This window comes from Gouania willdenowi, chromosome 13 (assembly GCF_900634775.1).
Source record: "Gouania willdenowi chromosome 13, fGouWil2.1, whole genome shotgun sequence".
NCBI classification, from domain to species: domain Eukaryota; kingdom Metazoa; phylum Chordata; class Actinopteri; order Blenniiformes; family Gobiesocidae; genus Gouania; species Gouania willdenowi.
The window spans coordinates 13,957,514-13,977,776 of NC_041056.1; the positions used below are offsets into that span (position 1 = coordinate 13,957,514).

At 36.9% G+C, this 20,263-nt stretch overlaps 1 protein-coding gene across 1 annotated transcript in view; it reads left to right on the forward strand.

Moving 5' to 3' along the window:
* dhx36 (DEAH (Asp-Glu-Ala-His) box polypeptide 36) overlaps positions 1–20,263 on the forward strand; it is a 31,822-nt gene that overhangs the window by 10,512 nt on the left and 1,047 nt on the right. The window contains exons 12-25 of the mRNA XM_028464669.1: positions 1,582–1,687; positions 4,271–4,358; positions 5,338–5,393; positions 5,488–5,552; positions 7,199–7,342; positions 8,142–8,259; positions 9,476–9,574; positions 14,366–14,539; positions 14,630–14,716; positions 14,806–14,889; positions 14,991–15,090; positions 15,198–15,288; positions 16,934–17,054; positions 19,754–19,906. Of these exons, the coding sequence (XP_028320470.1) occupies positions 1,582–1,687; positions 4,271–4,358; positions 5,338–5,393; positions 5,488–5,552; positions 7,199–7,342; positions 8,142–8,259; positions 9,476–9,574; positions 14,366–14,539; positions 14,630–14,716; positions 14,806–14,889; positions 14,991–15,090; positions 15,198–15,288; positions 16,934–17,054; positions 19,754–19,906 (1,486 nt within the window). The remainder of the gene's footprint in view (positions 1–1,581; positions 1,688–4,270; positions 4,359–5,337; positions 5,394–5,487; positions 5,553–7,198; positions 7,343–8,141; positions 8,260–9,475; positions 9,575–14,365; positions 14,540–14,629; positions 14,717–14,805; positions 14,890–14,990; positions 15,091–15,197; positions 15,289–16,933; positions 17,055–19,753; positions 19,907–20,263) is intronic.

Below are 20,263 nucleotides of genomic sequence, written 5' to 3' on the forward strand. Positions count from 1 at the left end.
CAACATTTAGTTGTAAAAATACTACAAATGTACACCTAAAAGCTATCTTGATAGATGAGTTGTTAGATGCCTAGATGGTACATAATTTGAATATTGTTGAAAATCCAAATAGAACTATTTTAGTTCAGGGGCCAAATATGGACCAGTTTGATCTCAAGTGGGCTGCAGATTTTAGGTAGTAAAAAACAAACGAACAAACAAGCATTTTTCAGCATTAATGTGCCCTAGTTTGTCCTACTATGTGCAAGCAATAAGTGACAGATGTCGGTCCCTGCAGGATCTTCTCTTTACATTTGTTTGGTTTTGAGAGCAATTTCATTTGAATTTGGGGGAATTTTTGTGGAATAATTTGAAGAAAACTTTTGAATTTTGAAAAAAAAATTCTGAAAAATGGCAATTAAAAAGGACAGGGGGCAACGGGAAAAATGAGAGCTCTTTGGAAGTAGGGATGTCCCGATACAACTTTTTCACTAACGATACAATACCGATATTGCAGCCTTGAGTATTGGCCGATATCAGCACGAATCATACATACTTTTATTACTTATTTAGTAGTGTGGAATGTTAGAGAAGTCTTGATCAAGCGATGACCAATAGTCAGCAACAGCAGGTATGAGAAAAAGGGACCCATTTATTATTAACTAGGGGTGTTGAAAAAAATTGATTCGGTGATATATCGCGATATTACACAATTATATCACGCAATTCTCGGATTGATTCTAAATGCATCAATATCGATTTTTTTTTTTTCATTTTTTTTCATTGCAGTGGAAAGTCTTTTCCACTGCAGGAGACATTGTAACTGCACAAAGAAGTGCACTGAAACCTGGGCATGTTGGCCAGCTTGTGTTTTTTCAATAAAATCTAAAAAGAAAGTACTAACTTTATGCATGTATTTGTTGTTCTATGCATATACCTCAGTTAAGTTGCACTAAAGTCAAAGTTGGTTTAAAAGCCACAGGCAGATTGTATGTTGTTGGCACATGGCATGTTAAAACCACTCTTTTGAGTGTAAAATATGCCAATAAACTATATTTCATACATAATGTTCTCATGAAGGTGTACAAATGTACAGATTAGTTGTTTCTTCAGTCATATATGTAAAAATATTGCAATAATGTCCTTAAACTTTAATATCGTTTTGGCATATCGTATCGTGACCTATGTATCGGAATATGAATTGTATTGCCAGATGCCATGAAATACACACCCCTATTATTAACCAGTTGGGTAAATACATTTTAACATTCAACATATCTACAGTATTCTACAGTTGAATAAATATATAATATATATCAGATATTTTAGATGTAGTCCGATAAAATCCGATATTCATTTTGTGGCTGATATCGGACCGATATCAATAGTGGATCAGGACAACCCTATTTTGAAGGCCTGATATACTGTATCTACTGAATTAGTTGGTATTTTACACAATGATTCATGTTTTCTAAGTCATTTTTACTTCCACTGTGGGCCACATTTGATGCTTTGAAGGGCTGGATTTGGCCCCCGGGCCTTTGACACGTGTCATTTAGAGGTTTTTAGATTTAACAGATGATTTTATGTGTGTTTGTACAGGTACTCGACAAAAACCATTGAAGCAATGGAGACATTGGACAGTGATGACAAGATCGATCTGGATCTGATTCTGGCACTGATTCGTTACATCGTGCTCAATGAGGAGGTCAATTAACTTTTTTTTCAAAATCTGGAAGAGAGGCTTGACTCTTTAAGTTATGTTTTTTTTTTCTTTGTATAGTTGCATGATTTAGTATCGAAAATGAACTACTAATTTAATTAATTGCAGTTTGTGTAAGATTCTGAAAGATGAAATTAAAACGAAAGGCTTAGTTACAAAAAGAGGACGAGATCCAGTTCATTGCTGGGTCGAGCAGATGGAAGGAGCATAAGGGTGAGTAACGTTCAGCAGAGGAATGATGAAAACCTTGGCAGTGGATAAGTGCTGCTGATCAAAGAGACGCTCTCTGCATCACATCTCCTTTTTCTCCGTCCAATTTTTCATGCTTTTCCCCCTCATTTTATCTGGCTTTTTAGACTGTTAAATCTTTAAATTGACAAATGTCGTCAGATGTAAGGTTTTGATCATTTCTGATATCTAAGTCAGAGTTTTTCAACCTTTTTGAGCCAAGGTACATCTTTTCCTTAAAAAAAAATCCCAAGGCACCCGGTCATTCTTATCAAAGTGTCTTGAATAAAACTCAAATAAACACAATTTCACATTTCATCTTTCTGTTAAAAAGAAACAATCTGCATTAATTTTTATTTGTGTTTTTAATAGGAACAAAAATCTGTTATTATTTTTTTTAATTAAAATGTGTAGTTGAAAATATGCAGTCAGTCCTATCAAATTGTCTACAACACAAATATAAAACAAAACATAAAATATGATTAGAACTGCAATTGGACTTTATTCTGTTAAATATTCTTTGTTTTTATATTATGAAATTTATATATATATTTATATATATAATTGTTATTAGTAAATGCATTTATAATAAATACATACATATAAAAATATTGTCTTATAGTTAAATTTTGTTCTGTGTTGTTAAACGAGTGTTAGTTTTTAAAAAGGTTTTTTTAGACCAATTTGATGAAATTGAATAATTTCCCTGCTTTAAAAACCCTTCTCTAAATAATGAGGTTTGTATTTAGTCACATGTGTGTATTTCTGTCACTGTGAGCAAGTCCTAGTTTCATTAAAGCCATTTGTCTTTATTATAGGAATAAAAAGGCCTATAAAGACTTAAACAAATGGAACTTGTACATCTTACATTGATGTCTGTGTTTATAAATATACAGCAGAGACCAGGGTAGGAAAATGCCCCCTAAAAAGGAAGTGACTGATTGAAATAGACAGCGTAATAATCTTTTACTTTCTTGTTTTTGAGGCTCAATCTTTGTCTGTCACAGTCACTTGACCAGTTGATTTGCAGTGGCATCATCAGGCTGCTGCACGTAAACTGGCATATTTGCCGTGACGGCGTTCTAAGATGAAACCTCGGGTCGTTTGCCAAGATTCTGACTGTGATGATTGATTAATTATGTGATTGTGATTAGACATCCAAGTGTTTGACACGTTGGCAGTAATGAATGCTCGCTGGGCACAAGTTTGTGCGTAGAGGGAGGGTTGTTGTCTTCATCAGTGTGTGTGTACTGTACTGTAAGCTATTATTCTGTTTAAGAAGCTCTACTTCGCTCCACCACTGTTCTCTCCCACTCACAGTGTCACTGTTTTAGCTCTGGTAATAACAGGAGTTCATTAAAAGGATATGCTGCTTTAGACACAGATGATACTTTGTAGGTCTGAATTTCATTTTGCTTTTGTTTTTCTCACTAAATAAACCATAAAGCTAAGTCTTATGATAGCATAATATAACCCAAATTATAGTTGATAATTCCAGTAAGATTATTTTTGTCTTCTTTTTGAATATGTTAAGGTTTCATTTATTAACTCTTAACTCTTCTTCACGAAATCCACCTTAATCAGGAGATCATGTTTCAAATGTCAACTTTGATGTTTCCTTTGATGTTTCCTTGACTTCCTTGTAATTATTTCATCAAGAACAGTCTTCTTTTTGAATAATATGTTAAGGTTTCATGTGTTCAGACAAAGGTTTCTCGGGAAATCCACCATCAAAGGAAACATCAAAGCAATCAGCAGATGCCTCTGACGAAGACTGGCAGTTGACAGTCGAAACATATCAGGAGATCAAAGTGGATTTCCTGACCAACAGTTGTCTGAATAAATGAAACCTTAAAATATCAGATAATAGTTTTGTCTATATGTAGATCTCATTTAGCGTCTTTTATTAATGTGATAATATTTTATACTAACATTTACTTACATGCAGACTTTTTCCTTAACAAATTAAAAGAGATCAGAATAACATCGGGGTACCCGGTGAGCAGTTCCTACTGAGCTGGCAGTAGCTTGGAACATTGTATAAATCTGGCTACATTATGATTCTTGCCCTTTTACCAGGGCAGCTATGGTTACATATATAGCTTACCTCCACTATTACAAATGTGATGGCAATAAATAATGGTTACTCTGAAGCAATGTGGGGGTCTAGAAAGGAGGCTCCACAACTCTACTCTGTCCAAGAGCATTAAATGAAAAAAAAAAAAAAAAATAGTTTTTGCAGTATTTATATAATATACTGCAGAAAAAACATTCTGCCTAAGCACAGCTCAGGTTTGTAATCTTTAGAGCTTTGTTCACAGTCGGGTGTCGTTTTGACAGGAAGGAGCAATCTTGGTCTTCCTGCCCGGTTGGGACAACATCAGCACTCTAAACGATCTTCTCATGGCTCAGCAGATGTTCAGATCAGGTACAACAAAACAGCACACACACACACACACACACACACACACACACAAAATGCCAGAAATGGAAGTGTGTATCAGATAAATTAGCACCAAATAATGTGTCGTCCTTTTGCCTTTTTTTTTTTTTTAGAAAAATGTATTATTTTTCTTGCAAGAAAGAGAAATATTAAGCCATAGCCAATATAATTTGGTGTATTTGTGCAGATTAATGTAAATGTTTCTAGTCTCTTAACCTTGTGTGATTTAATTAAGTACATGTGCGGTAAATAAAAAGTTGTTTCTCATTCACTGTAAATCTAAAACAATAGGCGATCAGTGTTTGGTTTGATTTATTTGATTTACGTAGAAATACTATGTTAAAGCACTAAAAAAAACACTGTGTACAATAGGACCACTGTAAGATGTTGTATTGTATGTAATATATTTATTTCAGCAAAATATATTAAATAAACAAAATAAAAAAGATATTTCTTTTAAAGTAATATTAAAATGCCAACAGATTATATCCAACTAACCCACTCAGCTAGGAAATCTTGAGAATACATTATTGATGCTTTATGCCTGGCTTGCCATGTTCACATCACAAAGCTGCATTTTTCATGTAAAGACACAAAACATCAGAGACATTTTCATAAACTTTTTTACTCTCACCGAGTGTTGTAGTTGTAATATTTATGTTTATTTTTTTTCTATTGCAGGAGAGCTTTTAGAGGCTCAGTATGTAAAATGCTGATACGCTACCACAGTACTTTTTTTTTGCTTTAGACTTTAGAGGATATTGTGAAACCAAGGAAAACTTTATTTATAAATCAGTTTTTATACACTTGGATGCACCGTATAGTGCCTTACATAGCTAATAAATGCAATACAAAATAGATAAATATAAATTTTATTTCATATATAGCCAGGAAGTTTCAGCAACATTGAGTTTGTTTTATGGATAGATGCTCAGCAGAACCTTTCTCCAATGTCATCTCACAGACAGATTTGTCATCATCCCTCTGCATTCTCTCATGCCGACCGTAAACCAGATACAGGTCAGTCTCTTTCCATTTTCTGTGTCTGCTGATTGTCCAGTTTTCCTCTCATTTTTCAAAAGCCAAGCTCATCTTTTTATCTCACTCGTTTTAGGTGTTCAAAAAACCTCCTCCCGGAGTCAGAAAGATTGTAATTGCTACAAATATAGCTGAGACCAGGTGAGTAAGTGTATGTTTGCATGTTGATGAGCTCGTCGGGTGTTTTTCTGTTTTTCGAAAATGTATTTGTTTGGAAAGCTGAAGATTTAATGTCATATTTGGTTGGCGCCATTTCTGTAACTTTGTTAACTTTTCCCGTGCAGCTTTCTCTCTCTCTTTCAATGACATTCATGAATTTAGTGATAATATATTGAATTGACATTTCTAGTATGCATGCATGGGAATTGGTGTTCAAAGGTCACTTTAACCCAACTCATCTCTCAGCGCCGTATTTACATTGTGCGAAAAGTGAACGGTGAAGTTGGTATGCCCGGCTCACATTGTGCCATTAAGGAATGCACAAACGGCAATAATGCACTCAGGAAATGAGAAATGTACATGACTGTGATCAGTATTTTGAATGCATCTGTGATCCACCGTTTGTATTTGTAATACGTTCCTGACCAAAGAGGAGAGACTCCGACAGTTAAATGAGCATTCATTTCAGTGAAATACATCCCTATGTTAATGTACATGCCGGGGTTGGGGTCAATTACATTATCCAATTTAATCGTAATTATGTTTTCAATTATCCACTTTCAATTACAACTCAATTATGATTGCAGTGGCCGTCATTTTTTCCAATTACATTTATTATTTTTCCCCTGAAAATCTAATAAAATTTAATTCTCGAATACTAAAGTTCAATTACAATTAATCACAATTATTGAGCCTTTCATAAATAATCTCGTAAAACTGAACCTTCCTTTTGTGTTCGCTTTTTGTTAGCATTTGTTATCATAACAAGTCAGTTTTAATCTTTTTAAATCAGCTGTAAAATACATTAAAAAAATGATTTATCGTCTAATTTGTTTTCCATATCTTGGTTACCTCGTTAGGCTTCCTGATCCATGAAAATATTGGTATTAATACTTTAGGTGTGGGTGTCTGAGCCTTTTTTTCTATGTTTATACCACCCTTTTTTTAAATGGAGAAATGATCCTCAAGAGAAATGACAGGTAGTGGGAAAAGTTGATCTGAAACATATATTAATAATTGACTAGGTATGTTTAAGCCATAACATGGTTCCCCAGGTTTGCGTTTACTTAAATTCTAAAAGACAGTTTTAATAGAATTTCCATGCCAATTACAATTGCGAATTAAATTCAAATCTGCCACTTCTGGTTCCAGGCTGCACAGGAAAGTGCCACAAGTTTCTGCTTTTGCTCGGCAGTATAACTGCAAACCCTCTTTGTTTACACAATTCTTTTCTCTTTGCACTTTTCTCCACTTTAAATCTACAATGCTTCATTTTTTCCTCTAGTGTGGGTTATTTTTCAGTGCACGTATTATGGTTAGCGTGACCTTCGACTCAAATCCCACAATGCAGCGATGACGAATTCATCAATTAACAAACACTTCTCAGATAGACACAGTCACACTGGCTCCATTCTAAACTGTGATAGACAGTTAATTAAAAAAAAACTGAGCCTCATTTCACACAATACAGTAGAGAGCTGCTTTTGCTTTTCACTTCTTTGGCTTGACTCCACTTTTACTGCTGAGTGTTTTGGTTTGCCTGAAAAAAGGTACTTTGACAGGTTGCTTTCACACAGTTTTTTTTGTTTCATCATTTTTAATTTTTTATATGCGTGTCATCCTTACAGCATCACCATTGACGACGTCGTGTTCGTGATAGACGGCGGCAAGATTAAAGAGACCCACTTTGACACCAACAACAACATTAGCACAATGGCAGCCGAGTGGGTTAGCCTGGCTAATGCTAAGCAGAGAAAAGGCCGTGCTGGCAGGTGTGTACTTACTTCCCTTTTATTCATTTGTTTGTTAATTAGATCCCCGTTAGCTTCCAACGTGGTGGTGTCTAATCTTCCTGGGGTCCATTTAAAAAAATAATAAATAAATCAAGATTCTTATACATGTAAGAACAGAAAAAAAATTGAAGACAGGTAAAAATATACAGAAACATCATACACATTTTTATTACACAAACAAATAAATAAAAAAATACATGATATATATACATTAAGATTGGCTCTTATTTATAAGAGCTTACATGGGTTGGCTCCACTGCCTCTTAATAACTACATTAAATACAGAACAATTGCCTCGAGGACCACTAGGGTCATGAGCAGGGGTGACTGTCGGGTTCATTATGTTGACATGTCTTACAGGTCCTTAGGCAGTTTGTTTCATAAGTGAAAAGCGCTAAAACATTTGTGAATAGTTGGTATTTGGACTTGTTACAATTTATGTGTTTGTTGGAGCGATCTTTTCATAATGAAACCATATATGAACATCCTGGAAACACCACATTTATTACAGGGACTTACAGTACCTAAATCAGTTGTTAAGCTTATCCAACACTGCCCTCCAGCTCCCTTTCCCCTGCTAAAAAAAGACAGCCAGCTATAGTCAGTCCCTCGTTATTTCCCCGTCTGTGACGTCCTAACACTTTGATTCATCACACATCATAAGCATAGAAAAGCTTAATTAACTCGAGCTGCTTATTGTGTTGCAAGTTCCTGTCGTGGGTCCTGATGCAATATGTAACCTTTTGGAACCTCATCTCACTTCTCTATCTTTTGTCAGGGTTCGTCCAGGAAAGTGTTATCATCTGTACAATGGTCTACGAGCCAGTCTACTCGATGCCTACCAATTACCTGAAATTATGAGGACACCGTTGGAGGAGCTCTGCCTGCAAATCAAGGTCACGTGTGTAAATAGAAAGAGTTGAGATTCAATTATTTATGTAGTTTTATTTATACAGTTTTTACAACACGTTCATCGCTTATTATGATCCCTTCTTATTCCCTTTAACTCCCTAACCCGAACTACCTTTTAACAGCAGTACTTTTTAAACAAAGAAAATAATTTTAAAATATATTCTCCATCTAGAGATGAGGTCAATTTCTATTTTTTAAGGGACAATGTCAAGCATAAGTGTTTCTATCTAATGCATTGTACCAATATTTATCTTGGGACAAATTTGCAGCAGAAGTCTTTTTATAGTTTTTGCTTGTTAGAAACATTTTTCCATCTTGTCTTTGCCTTTTTCACTTTCAAACCTTGTGGTTATGATAATAACACTCTTCTATTATTGGCTGTAATTGATGCCATCAATGTGAAAGAGTTGGCCTTGTGCGTTTTGGTGTTTCCAAAGTGAGAGAAACACTGACATCGTGCTAAACCTGAGCTGACGCTTCTGGGCTATAACTTCACCCTATTAGTCACACATTGAGCTGCTGTTGCTATCTCACTCCACTGTTTTTCAGAAATGGAAGTTTTAAAGTTTGATACTTTAATGATCCTTTTCAGGAAATTAAGCTGTTACAGCAGCTCAAACAAACAGCATATATGGTATATACAGTACATACATCTATCATATATTAAAAAAGTGCATATATGTGGACATTAACAGTGTGAATTGAATAACCTAATGGCAGATGGGATAAATGTTTTAACTGCTGTTCCACATTTATTGAGTTTAAAAATAATAGTGTGGTTAAAGTCAATAATAGCCAATGTTGCTGATTGTTTTGACATTTGAATATGTAATTAAAAAAACAACCAACCCCTTTTTATATCATAGCCATCTTAAGATGCCTAAATACTTCTTTCATATATTTTGTTTTTTTTTTAGCTCAAATGAAAAGTATTAAAATCACATTATATCCACATTTGTGTTGCATCCCCTGAGCTGGGCTATCATTTTGTCAGTTTTCATATTATCCTAAGTCAGAGAAGCTTATCAATACCAGTAATATTCCAGAATATCTAGGGTGATGGCAACTTCACATTTAACCATGCACCACCAGCAGTGGTTGAATATACCGTACCAGCATTGATTTGTTTGATGATTCCTGTTAATGGTACAACCTTAGACTTGCTGAACGTGAAAATAAAATGTGTTGTTTCTGATATAGATATTGAAGCTTGGCTCCATTGGCCAGTTTTTGGAGAAAGCGTTGGACCCGCCCACTTTAAAGGCCGTCGGTCTGGCTATTAAGAACCTCACAGACTTGGTAAGTAAACGATCTTTTTGAAAATGTTCTAAACCAAAATTCAAGTTCACCAGTAGCAAAGGAAAATAAATTGTAGACATTTTAACTTTCGATACAATACCGATATTGCTTCCTTGAGAATTGGTCAATACCGATATCAATATCTGCACTAATCACACATAGTTTTATTGCGTAAGAAAAGGCTTTAATCAACAAATACTCAAACGGAGAACAATAGTCAGCAACATGAGGTATGAGAAAAACAAATATTCTACAGTTAAATAAAAAAAAATAACATAGAAGACCCTGAAAAACAACCTCAATAAATACAATAAAAACAAAAAGAAAAATATTTTTAAGTGCACATTAATCGGTACTTTAACTTAAACATAACATAAGCATAATCTACAATTGAATAGAATTAATTGGAAAAAAAAAGAATTACCAGACCCTGAAACATAATCTCAATGAATCAATAAAAACAGATTATGTACTGAAGTGCATAATCTGATAAGATAGATAAATACGATATATAATCCAATATATACTGTATATGTTTTTTTTTTTTTGCAGATATCGGACAGATATCTGATATCAATATGCCATCAGGACACCTTTAGCAATTACTAACAAAAACATGTTTGTGTACATTTACCAAATAATTTTAACTTATGGCTGATTCAATATTAAAAATTGCATAACTGGTCGATCGCTTCAATTTTTAGTTTTTTAATCGGCCAACATTTATTCCCTCTGTGAAAATTTAGCAAAATGTCTTTGATTTTACCAATGAATGGAGGTTAACAGCACCAACAGATTAATTAGTGAGAATGCAGGAGGCATTTGCCGTGCAACTTTTTGCTCCCATCCACTTTCATTGGAACTTTCAAGCCCTTCATCCACAGCCATTCTTCAACTGATCAAACCATCCATCCATCCATCCATTTTCTTCCGCTTTTATTCGGGGCCGGGTCGCGGAGGCAGCAGTCTCAGCAGAGATGCCCAGACCTCCCGATCCACACACACCTCCTCCAGCCATTCTGGGGGACCCCGAGGCAACACCAGGCCAGCTCAGAGACATAGTCCCTCCAGCGTGTCCTGGGCCTTCCACGAGGCCTCTTCCCAGTAGGACATGCCTGAAACACCTCCCGAGGGAGGCGACCAGGAGGCATCCGATACAGATGCCCGAGCCACCTCAGCTGGCTCCTTTCAATGTGAAGGAGCAGCGACTCTACTCCGAGCTCCCCCCGAGTGACTGAGCTTCTCACCCTATCACGAAGGGTGCGCCCAGCCACCCTGCGAAGGAAACTCATTTCGGCCACCTGTATCCGCGATCTTGTCCTTTCGGTCATTACCCAAATCTCATGACCATAGGTGAGGGTAGGAACGTAGATCGATCGGTAAATTGAGAGCTTTGCCCCCCGGCTTAGCTCTCTCTTCACCACGATGGTCCTATACAGCGACCGCATCACTGCTGACGCCTCATCGATCCGTCTATCAATCTCACGCTCCATCCAACCCTCACTCGTGAACAAGACCCCAAGATACTTGAACTCCTCCACTTGAGGCAAGGACTCTACACCGACCCAGAGAGGGGAAGCCACCTTTTTCCGATGGAGAACCATGGCCTCAGATTTTGAGGTGTTGATCACACTCGGCTGCAAGCCGCCAGTCCCTGGCTGCACCTAGAAATTCTGTCCATAAAAAAAACAGAACTGGTGACAAAGGGCAGCCCTGGCGGATACCAACATGCACTGGGAATAGGTCTGACTTACTGCCGGCAATGCGAACCAGGCTCCTGCTGCGGTCATACAGGGAACGGACAGCCCTTAGCAAAGGGCCCCGGACCCCATACTCCTGGAGCACCCCTCACAGGGCACCACGAGGGACACAGTCGAATGCCTTCTCCAGATCCACAAAACACATGTGGACTGGTTGGGCGAACTCCCACGAACCCTCGAGCACCCGATGAAGGGTATAGAGCTGGTCCAGTTTGCCGCAACCGGGACGAAAACCACATTGTTCCTCCTGAATCCGTGGTTCGACTATCGGCCGGATTCTCCTCTCCAGCGCCCTGGAGTAGACCTTGCCGGGGAGGCTGAGAAGTGTGATCCCTCTGTAGTTGGAGCACTGCCTCCGATCCCCCTTCTTAAAGAGAGGGACCACCACCCCGGTCTGCCAATCCAGAGGCACTGTCCCCAACTGCCACGCGATGTTGCAGAGATGTGTCAACCAAGACAGTCCTACAACATCCAGAGACTTAAGGTACTCAGGACGAATCTCATCCGCCCCCGGAGCCCTGCCCCCGAGGAGCTTTCCAACCACCTCGCTGACAGAGGCGAGTCCGCCTCTGAATCCCCAGCCTCTGCTTCCTCATCGGAAAACGTGGCAGTGGGATTGGGATTGTCGCCACGACAGGCACCAGAGACTTTACGGCCACAGCTGCGAATGGCCGCATCGATGATCAAACCATTCAAACTTTAACATGTTCAGCTACTTCCTCCAACCCATTTCAAATTCTTTCAACCAATTTCAACTTTTTTTCAACTTTTTCAACTTCTTCCAACTTTTTCAACTTCTTCCAACTTTTTCAACCAATTTCAACTTTTTTCAACTTTTTCAACCGATTTCAACTTTTTTCAACTTCTTTCAGTTTTTTCAACCTATTTCAACTTTTTCAACCAATTTCAACTTTTTTCAACTTCTTTCAGTTTTTTCAACCTATTTCAACATTTCAACCTCTTTCAATTTTTTTCAACCGATTTAAACTTTTTTCAGCCGATTTCAATTTTTTCAACCGATTTAAAAAAAAAAAAAAAAAAAAAAATTCAACTTTTCAACCATTTTCAGCTTTTTCCAACTTTTTCAACCAATTTAAACTTTTCTCAACTTTTTTCAAACGATTTCCATTTGTTCACCATTTTCAACTTTTTCCAACCGATTTCAACTTTTTTAATTATTTTCAACTTTTTCAACCGATTTCAACTTTTTTCAACCAATTTCACCTATTTTAACCGTTTTCAACTTTTTTCAACTTTTCAACCAATTTCAACCTCTTTCAATTTTTTTCAACCGATTTCAACTTTTTTCCACTTTTTCAAAGATTTCTACTTTTTCAAAGATTTCAACTTTTTTCAACTTCTTTCAGTTTTTTCAACCTATTTCAACTTTTTCAACCGATTTCAACTTTTTTCAACTTCTTTCAGTCTTTTCAACCTATTTCAACTTTTCAACCAATTTCAACCTCTTTCAATTTTTTTTCAACCGATTTCAACTTTTTTAGCCGATTTCAATTTTTTTCAACCGATTTAATTTTTTTTCCAACTTTTCAACCATTTTCAGCTTTTTCCAACCGATTTCAACTTTTTCAACAGATTTCACCCAATTTCAACTTTTCAACAGATTTCACCCAATTTCAACTTTTTCAACAGATTTCAACTTCTTCAACCGATTTCAACAACACCAAATCTGAGATCCTTAGTTGGCATGTAACTGTGAGGGTATGTGCCAAATTTGATTAATATAGGCCACTAGGGGGCGCAAATAACTAATATTTATGGCTTAAATGGCAAAACCAATTTTTACCAAATTTGGTGGGTATGATCTCGGGTCCCTCCTGAGGCGATATCTCAAAGTTATTTGCAATTGGTCAAAGTGGGCGTGGCTTATTACATCATAACACATAAATAAACAAACATTTATTTCTGCTGAATTATTATGTTGAGGGCAGTGAAATTTATAGGGTAGATATAGAAGACCACAAAGACCACCCATACCAAAAATTGCACTACTAGGTGGTGCTATAATTGTAAAAATATTTTTGCCTCTAACTTTCACAATTTAATTCACATCTTCATAAATTTCATATCCACATGTTCCTTACATAGAGTTGCATCATCTGACATAGGCCAGGCCCACTCCCACAGCACATTGCTTTTTGTAAGTCACGACATATCAAAAAGATACTTTTTCAAATTCCTCTTTGGGGTTTTGTCCAATCAACATGAAACTTGGCACGTAGAGTCTTCAGTTGAACCTGATCTAAAGTTGATAAAATAATTTTGTTGGCTCAAAATATTCGTGAATAATTACTGAGTAAATTTTTCTAGCTAGCTATAAAAATGCATAACTGTTGCATATCTCGGTCAAAATAATTGCTAACAACACCAAATCTGAGATCTTTTGTTGGCATGTGACTGTGGGGGTATAAGCAAAATTTTAATTATTTACGCCACTAGGGGGCGTTGCAAATATGGGAAAAGTATATTTTATAAATGGCACAACCGATTTTACCAAACTCGGTGGGTATGACCTTGGGTTGCTGATAGGACCGTATCTCAAAGTTAATCGCGATTGGTCAAAGTGGGCGTGGCTTATTACTACATAACATATAAATAAACAAACCTTTATTTCAGCTGAAGTATTATGTTGAGGGCTGTGAAATTTACAGGGTAACTATAAAAGAACACACAGATCACCCATACCAAAAAGTGCACCACTCGGTGGTGCTAAAATGGGTGCAAACGCATTTTGCCCTGTAACTTTTACACTTTAAATCACATCTTCCAAAACTTCATATCCACCTGTTAACAGCAAATGGCACGTTGGCCTGTGTCCTGACGCTCGCCACAAGCCCGTCATCCTTCGTGCAAACTTCCACGGGCTCCGCGAAATCTGGGGGCCGAGTCGCGCGGGAAGGCTTGTCCCCCTTTCATAACTGCTTGCAGTTCTAGTTAAAGTTGTATTTGCTTTGAATACATCAAGGGGCTGACTGATTTGTGTCCTCTCTTTGTGTGGTGACTGTTGTGCTAGAACGCACTGGATCATGAAGAGAATTTAACTGCGCTGGGTATCCACTTGGCTCGCCTTCCTGTTGAGCCTCACATCGGTAAACTCATCCTGTTTGGAGCTCTGCTGGGCTGCCTCGACCCCGTGCTCACCATTGCTGCTGCACTCAGCTTCAAAGACCCTTTCTTCATCCCCCTGGTAGGTTGCATGGTTCACAACAAAAAAAAAAAGCTTGCTGTGTTAGTGTAAAAAGAAGGACCATGTTTTTGTTCTTTTTTTGTATTTTAGGGTAAAGAAAAATTGGCAGACATGAAGAGGAAAGTTTTATCCAGGAACTCCAAGAGTGATCATCTCACCATTGTCAATGCATTTCAGGTAATAAAAAAAAACAAAAAAAAAACAACCACAACAGATTTTTTTTTCTTGTGGTTATTTGTAAACCTTTGTCCTGCATTGATTGACAGGGATGGGAAGATGCAAAAGTACATGGTGCCAGGTGTGAGAGGGAGTACTGCTGGGACTACTTTCTGTCTGCCAATACGCTTCAGGTAAGTCAGGGCGATTGTATGAATCTAACGAGATGGAACAAAGCCCTTTGTTAGAGCAGAAGGCTGCGTTTGGCTAACCTATTTATCTATTTTGAATGCAGATGCTGCACAATATGAAGGGTCAATTTGCAGAACATCTCATGAATGCAGGATTTGTCAGCAGCAAGAACCCAAAGGACCCTAAATCCAACTTCAATTCTTGTAACAAAGATTTTTTTTCCTATAGTCCTGTGTAGTGTTTAGTCATGTGGTTTGGAAATGTACTTGAATCGGTAAATGTATTTATAGTTGTCTTTCCCTTTTTGCAGGTAATGAGAAGTTAATCAAGGCAGTAATAGTAGCTGGTTTGTACCCTAAGGTGGCAATGATCAGACCATCGCACAGCAAAAAGAGACCGGGGTGAGTCTGATCCGATCCAGCAAAGAAAACCAAATTAATTACTTTATGTCTGTCAACTGATAAATTTAACCTAACCAACAGGTAGTGTGACCTTTTAGTGTTCAATAATACCGTATTGACTGACTGATTTTTTTTTTTTTTTAGTTTATGTAATTTTTCCTTTGCAAATAATCGTTTTAGATCCCAGTACGTGGTGAGCCTCTCAGCATAGACCACTCTTTAGAACTTAAATTAAAGTTGCTATTTAACTCTTTCAGTGCCAGCCATTTTAGAGCATTTTGACTAATTTTCCCACAGACCCACAGAATATTTTGTACTATGACAATCTGAATATCATTTCTTTTTAATTGTTTTTTCTCACCATCGCGACGCTCTCAATAGTCCACTTAGGTTCCACACATGTTCTGGTCGAGTGTGCGCTGCTCGGAACTTCAGCATCAACTCTCGTAGCGCCATTTTCTGTTTTGTAAACTAGTTTCCTCTTCCTCTGAGCTTTGCCCATCACGGGTAATATCTCATCCAAAGGTGCGCTGCTGCCCCCTACATGTCACCAGTTGGTTACTACATCATGGGACAAGTTAGATATTCACCGGAGAGCTTCGTCACACTGTCTCCTAGCAACCCCAGCTGAAAAACACAATTCATGTCTATAGACGGGAATGGCACTCAATGAGTTAATGTCAACCAATATTAACCTAGTGAGTCTGTTGAAGAACAATAGTGACATTCAACAATACAAGCTCTTCATTGCGAATTTGTAATGCAAAGTACTTCACAATTTCAAATTTGCATGAAGGTTAAATGATCAAAGAATGCATGACTAAAATAATTAAAATGCTTTGTTAAAAAAAACAAAAAAACAAAAAACAAACCACACATATAATAAAAAAGTTTGCATACAAATACAATGTAAACTAATTTCAAATTCCCCTTAAACCTCCTTTAACCTAAGGAAACAAATCCTCTTGTACATGAAGACTGCAGGAATGTGTTGGTAAAATAGTGAGCCATGCCAGGCAGCAGTGGATCCTCACAGTAAATGGCATCCGCTTGATCCAGTCCTGTGGGAATAAAACTGACGATAAATGACTCTTCTCAGGCAGAGTCAAGCAGCACCATCTCTTCTCGAGGCTCTCAAAATGACGCCAATGTTTGTGGTCTCTGACTCATTTTCCTTTGACCTGAATGGTTAAAATGTTTGTGCTCATCTGTGCATTCAGGGTTGAATTTTTAATTGAAATAAGAGAGCTGGCGTGACGTCAAAAGAATAAAAAATGCAAAAAGAACTAAAATACTTGCTGGAAATAGATACAGGCATAAAAAGCCAGAGTACGTGATCAGAGGCATAAAGAGGCTTTGTGTTTGAAGTGTCTCGACTGAACAGCATCATAATTCTAAACTCAGGTAAACACTTTATAGTTTATCCTGCCGAAAATGATTTGATGGCTTGAAAAGAAATGGTAGGATTGATTAAAAATACCAAAGTATGGATGGAACAGAACCAGACACTCATTGTCCTGATTCCCCCCACCCGCTCAGATTATGAAGTATGATCCATACATTTATCTCACATGGATGAATCTTCACATACAATATTCTCCTGTCATCAACATTCTCGCTGTCACACAATGTCATTTTCCTTCAGAGTTAAGGTGTACACACAGGCTGATGGAAAGGTGTGTATCCACCCCAAATCTGTCAACGCTGAAGAGACCAACTTCAACTACAAGTGGCTCGTTTACCACCTGAAGATGAGGACGAGCAGTGTGAGTGAACCACACTATTCTGCAGCAGCTGCTGTGTGATCTTACATTTTAATTCACGTGCGTTTGCGAACTCATAGTGAGAACAGACACTTTTTCTTTTTTTTTCTTCATTTTTTCTTTTCCCTTTTTTTCACCTTGTCTGCACAAGTTGTCGAAGGTCAACACTACATGTAGTGCAATCTTTTTGTGACAACAATGCATGTTTTGTTATTGCAATTAAATAAATGCATTGATTTTATTGCATAATTGTGAAAAAAGAAGAAGGCACTGGTTAGTAGAGCTGAACGATTAATTGCATTTGCGATATTTTCGCGATATCATAAAACACAATTTTCTAATCGCAAATGCTGCAATTTATTTATTTATTTATTTTTTATTTATTTATCCTGTCATGTACTGTCCTGTTAAGTTCAGAGAGTGTTTAAGAAGTGCAGTCCGCTTGTTTACATGTTTCATGAAATGTGAAGTTAGTTAGATATGTTGAAGAGGTAAAGCCACAGATTTGTTTGCTTTATTGTTGTAATCCGTGCTTTAAAATTTACATTTTATATATATATATATATATATATAAATATATATTTCAAAATTTAAATTAATCTGAAATTGTTTATTATGAAACAGATTGACTTGTTGCTTGTGTTCATTGAAAAATACATGACAAGAAGCCCTTGAAAAAATAATCGCATATTAAATCGCAATCGCAATATTGAGGAAAAAAATCGGAGTTAGATTATTTAGGGGTGTCCTGATCCGATATCAATATCAGATATCGGTCTGATATTAGCCTGAAAACGAATATTGGATATCGGATTCAAATTTCTGGATTTTCCGATTTTTTTTTTTTTTTTCAATTCATTTTTTTATTTATTTTTTTCAATTGTAGAATACTGTAGATATTATGTTGAAGGTTAAAAATGATGTAATTAAATGAGTCAGTTTTTCTCATACCTAGTGTTCCTGATTATTGTTCCCTGTTTGAGTGACATCACTTGATCAAGCCTTTTCTAACATTCCACACTACAAAATAAGTAAATATATTTTTCCATTTAAAAAAAAAAAGAGGGAAAAAAAAGAATGTAAGATTCATGCTGATATTGGTATCATCCGATACACAAGGCTGAAATATCAGTATCATGTCGGAAATGAAAAAGTTGCATCGGGACATCCCTAAGATTATTTTCCAAAATGATTCAGCCCTACTGGTTACTAAAAGTAAGAAAAAGAAAAGAAAAGAAAAAAAGCGAAAGAAGGAAAAAAAAGGAGACGACACTGGTTAGTAAAGGTGAGCTACAGAGCTACAGCAGCTCCTGTGGCTCAATGAATATTTGATTAAAATAAGCCTTTCAGCCTCCTCTCGAAGGTGCCTGTGCTTCAAAGCTGGCAGACACAATGTACGTAAGGGCTGGAGGTTGGAGACGAGGCCAGGACGGTCGATACTCTTTCCTGACTCCCGCCTTTTTCCCCCACCCTCCCTCTGACGCTCCATTTCCCTCACATCTAGTCTTTGTTCTTCCTGTGCTGTCTCTTAGTGTCAATGTTTCCATCCTGCTGGAAAAAACACCTTTTATGTGGATTCTTCTGATTCTGATCTGTGGACGTGACTTGGCTGCCTGTGTTCAGGAAAAGCTGTTACTCGTATTTATTTCTTTATTTGCTGTGTTGGCGTTATGAAAGGGCAAGCCTTTCAAGGTCATTTATTTATTAACAGAAAAGGAAGGAAACTTCAGAATAAAAGCTGAATTTGTAAGGACGTGAAAGTAATTTTGAGTTACACAGTTGCCTTGGTTACACATCACGTGTATATGGAGGAAAAGAAAAGGGAAAAATTTATCTTTCTCCTTTTCTCTAATTTTTTACTTTCGGCTGAAATTAATTTTTATGCAAGTCCTTGATTTGTGTTTTAGTAGCGTTGAGTCAACAGTTAAAAGCATTTATTAAAGACTATTTAAGTAGAAGAGAAGAGGAAAATGAGGATGTGTAATAAATAAGTGAGACTCATAGACTGAGCACGACGACTCCCACTGGTGGCTCCGAAACACTTTTTAACCTCTCCTAGAGCTGGGCAAAAAAAATCGACTTAATCAGTTTATTGAATTTGTAGATGAAAACTATTTTTATTTTGCAAATTTGAGTTTACATTTTGTATTCATTTATTTTCACCACAGTTTTTTCTGACTTTTTCGCGATCCGTCCTTGTGGGTTACCGCATACCGATGTTAAATTTTGTATTCGCGCTATGCTGAGATACTAAGGGAAGAGTTTATTGTTTTTATTGTAATGTTATAAAATATGTAGTTATCTGATTTCTTAATCAGAAAATTTAAGCTACTGTGCAGTTGCTGTTGCACTTTTGCTTAAACTTGGGTTAAAGCTTGAAGTTATTAAATGACAGAGCCTCATTTACTTTTTATTTTGAGATTGTTCTACACATTTTAACTCTTGAGGACAATCACAGCAATAAAGTTGCACTTTTGACAATATATCTGATGTCTGCAGTCATTTTTAAGGACGATGAAAGAAGATCGAAAATCGAATCGAAACTTAATTTTTTAGGCAAACTTACCCATCCCTAACCTCTCCACAGCAATGGGAAACACTCCACACAATGCGTGTGAGGTCACGATGTCACCAAATCATGACTTCCTGCCACAGAATGCATTCCTGCTGTGCATCTACCATCTCTTTCTGTCCTCACTCAGATCTTCCTCTACGACTGCACTGAAGTGTCCCCGTTCTCTCTGCTGTTCTTCGGTGGAGACGTCACCATCCAGATGGACGGGAACGAAGAGACCATCGCCGTGGACCAGTGGATTGTCTTCAGATCCCCAGCTCGCATAGCTCACCTTGTTCAGGTAAACACAGTTCGCTCAGCAGCATCAACAATCAACAATTCAGCCAACGTTAGATTCAGAACTGTTTTTTAGAAATGCACCGAAATGGAAAACCAAGGCCGAAAACGGAAACATTGAAAGAAATTATTATTCCCATTGCATTCACTAAAATTAAAACTTTGCAATTGTATAAATTCATATTAATGCTTCAAAGAATAAATACATTAAAAATATGATATTTATTTAGCAATGACATTCCAACAATGCACAATATAAAATGAACAAATAAAATGTTTAACCAGATCCCACTCATACATTACATAATATTTAAAGGTCTATAACAGACTGAGTTGCTGAAAGACAGTCATTAAATATGTT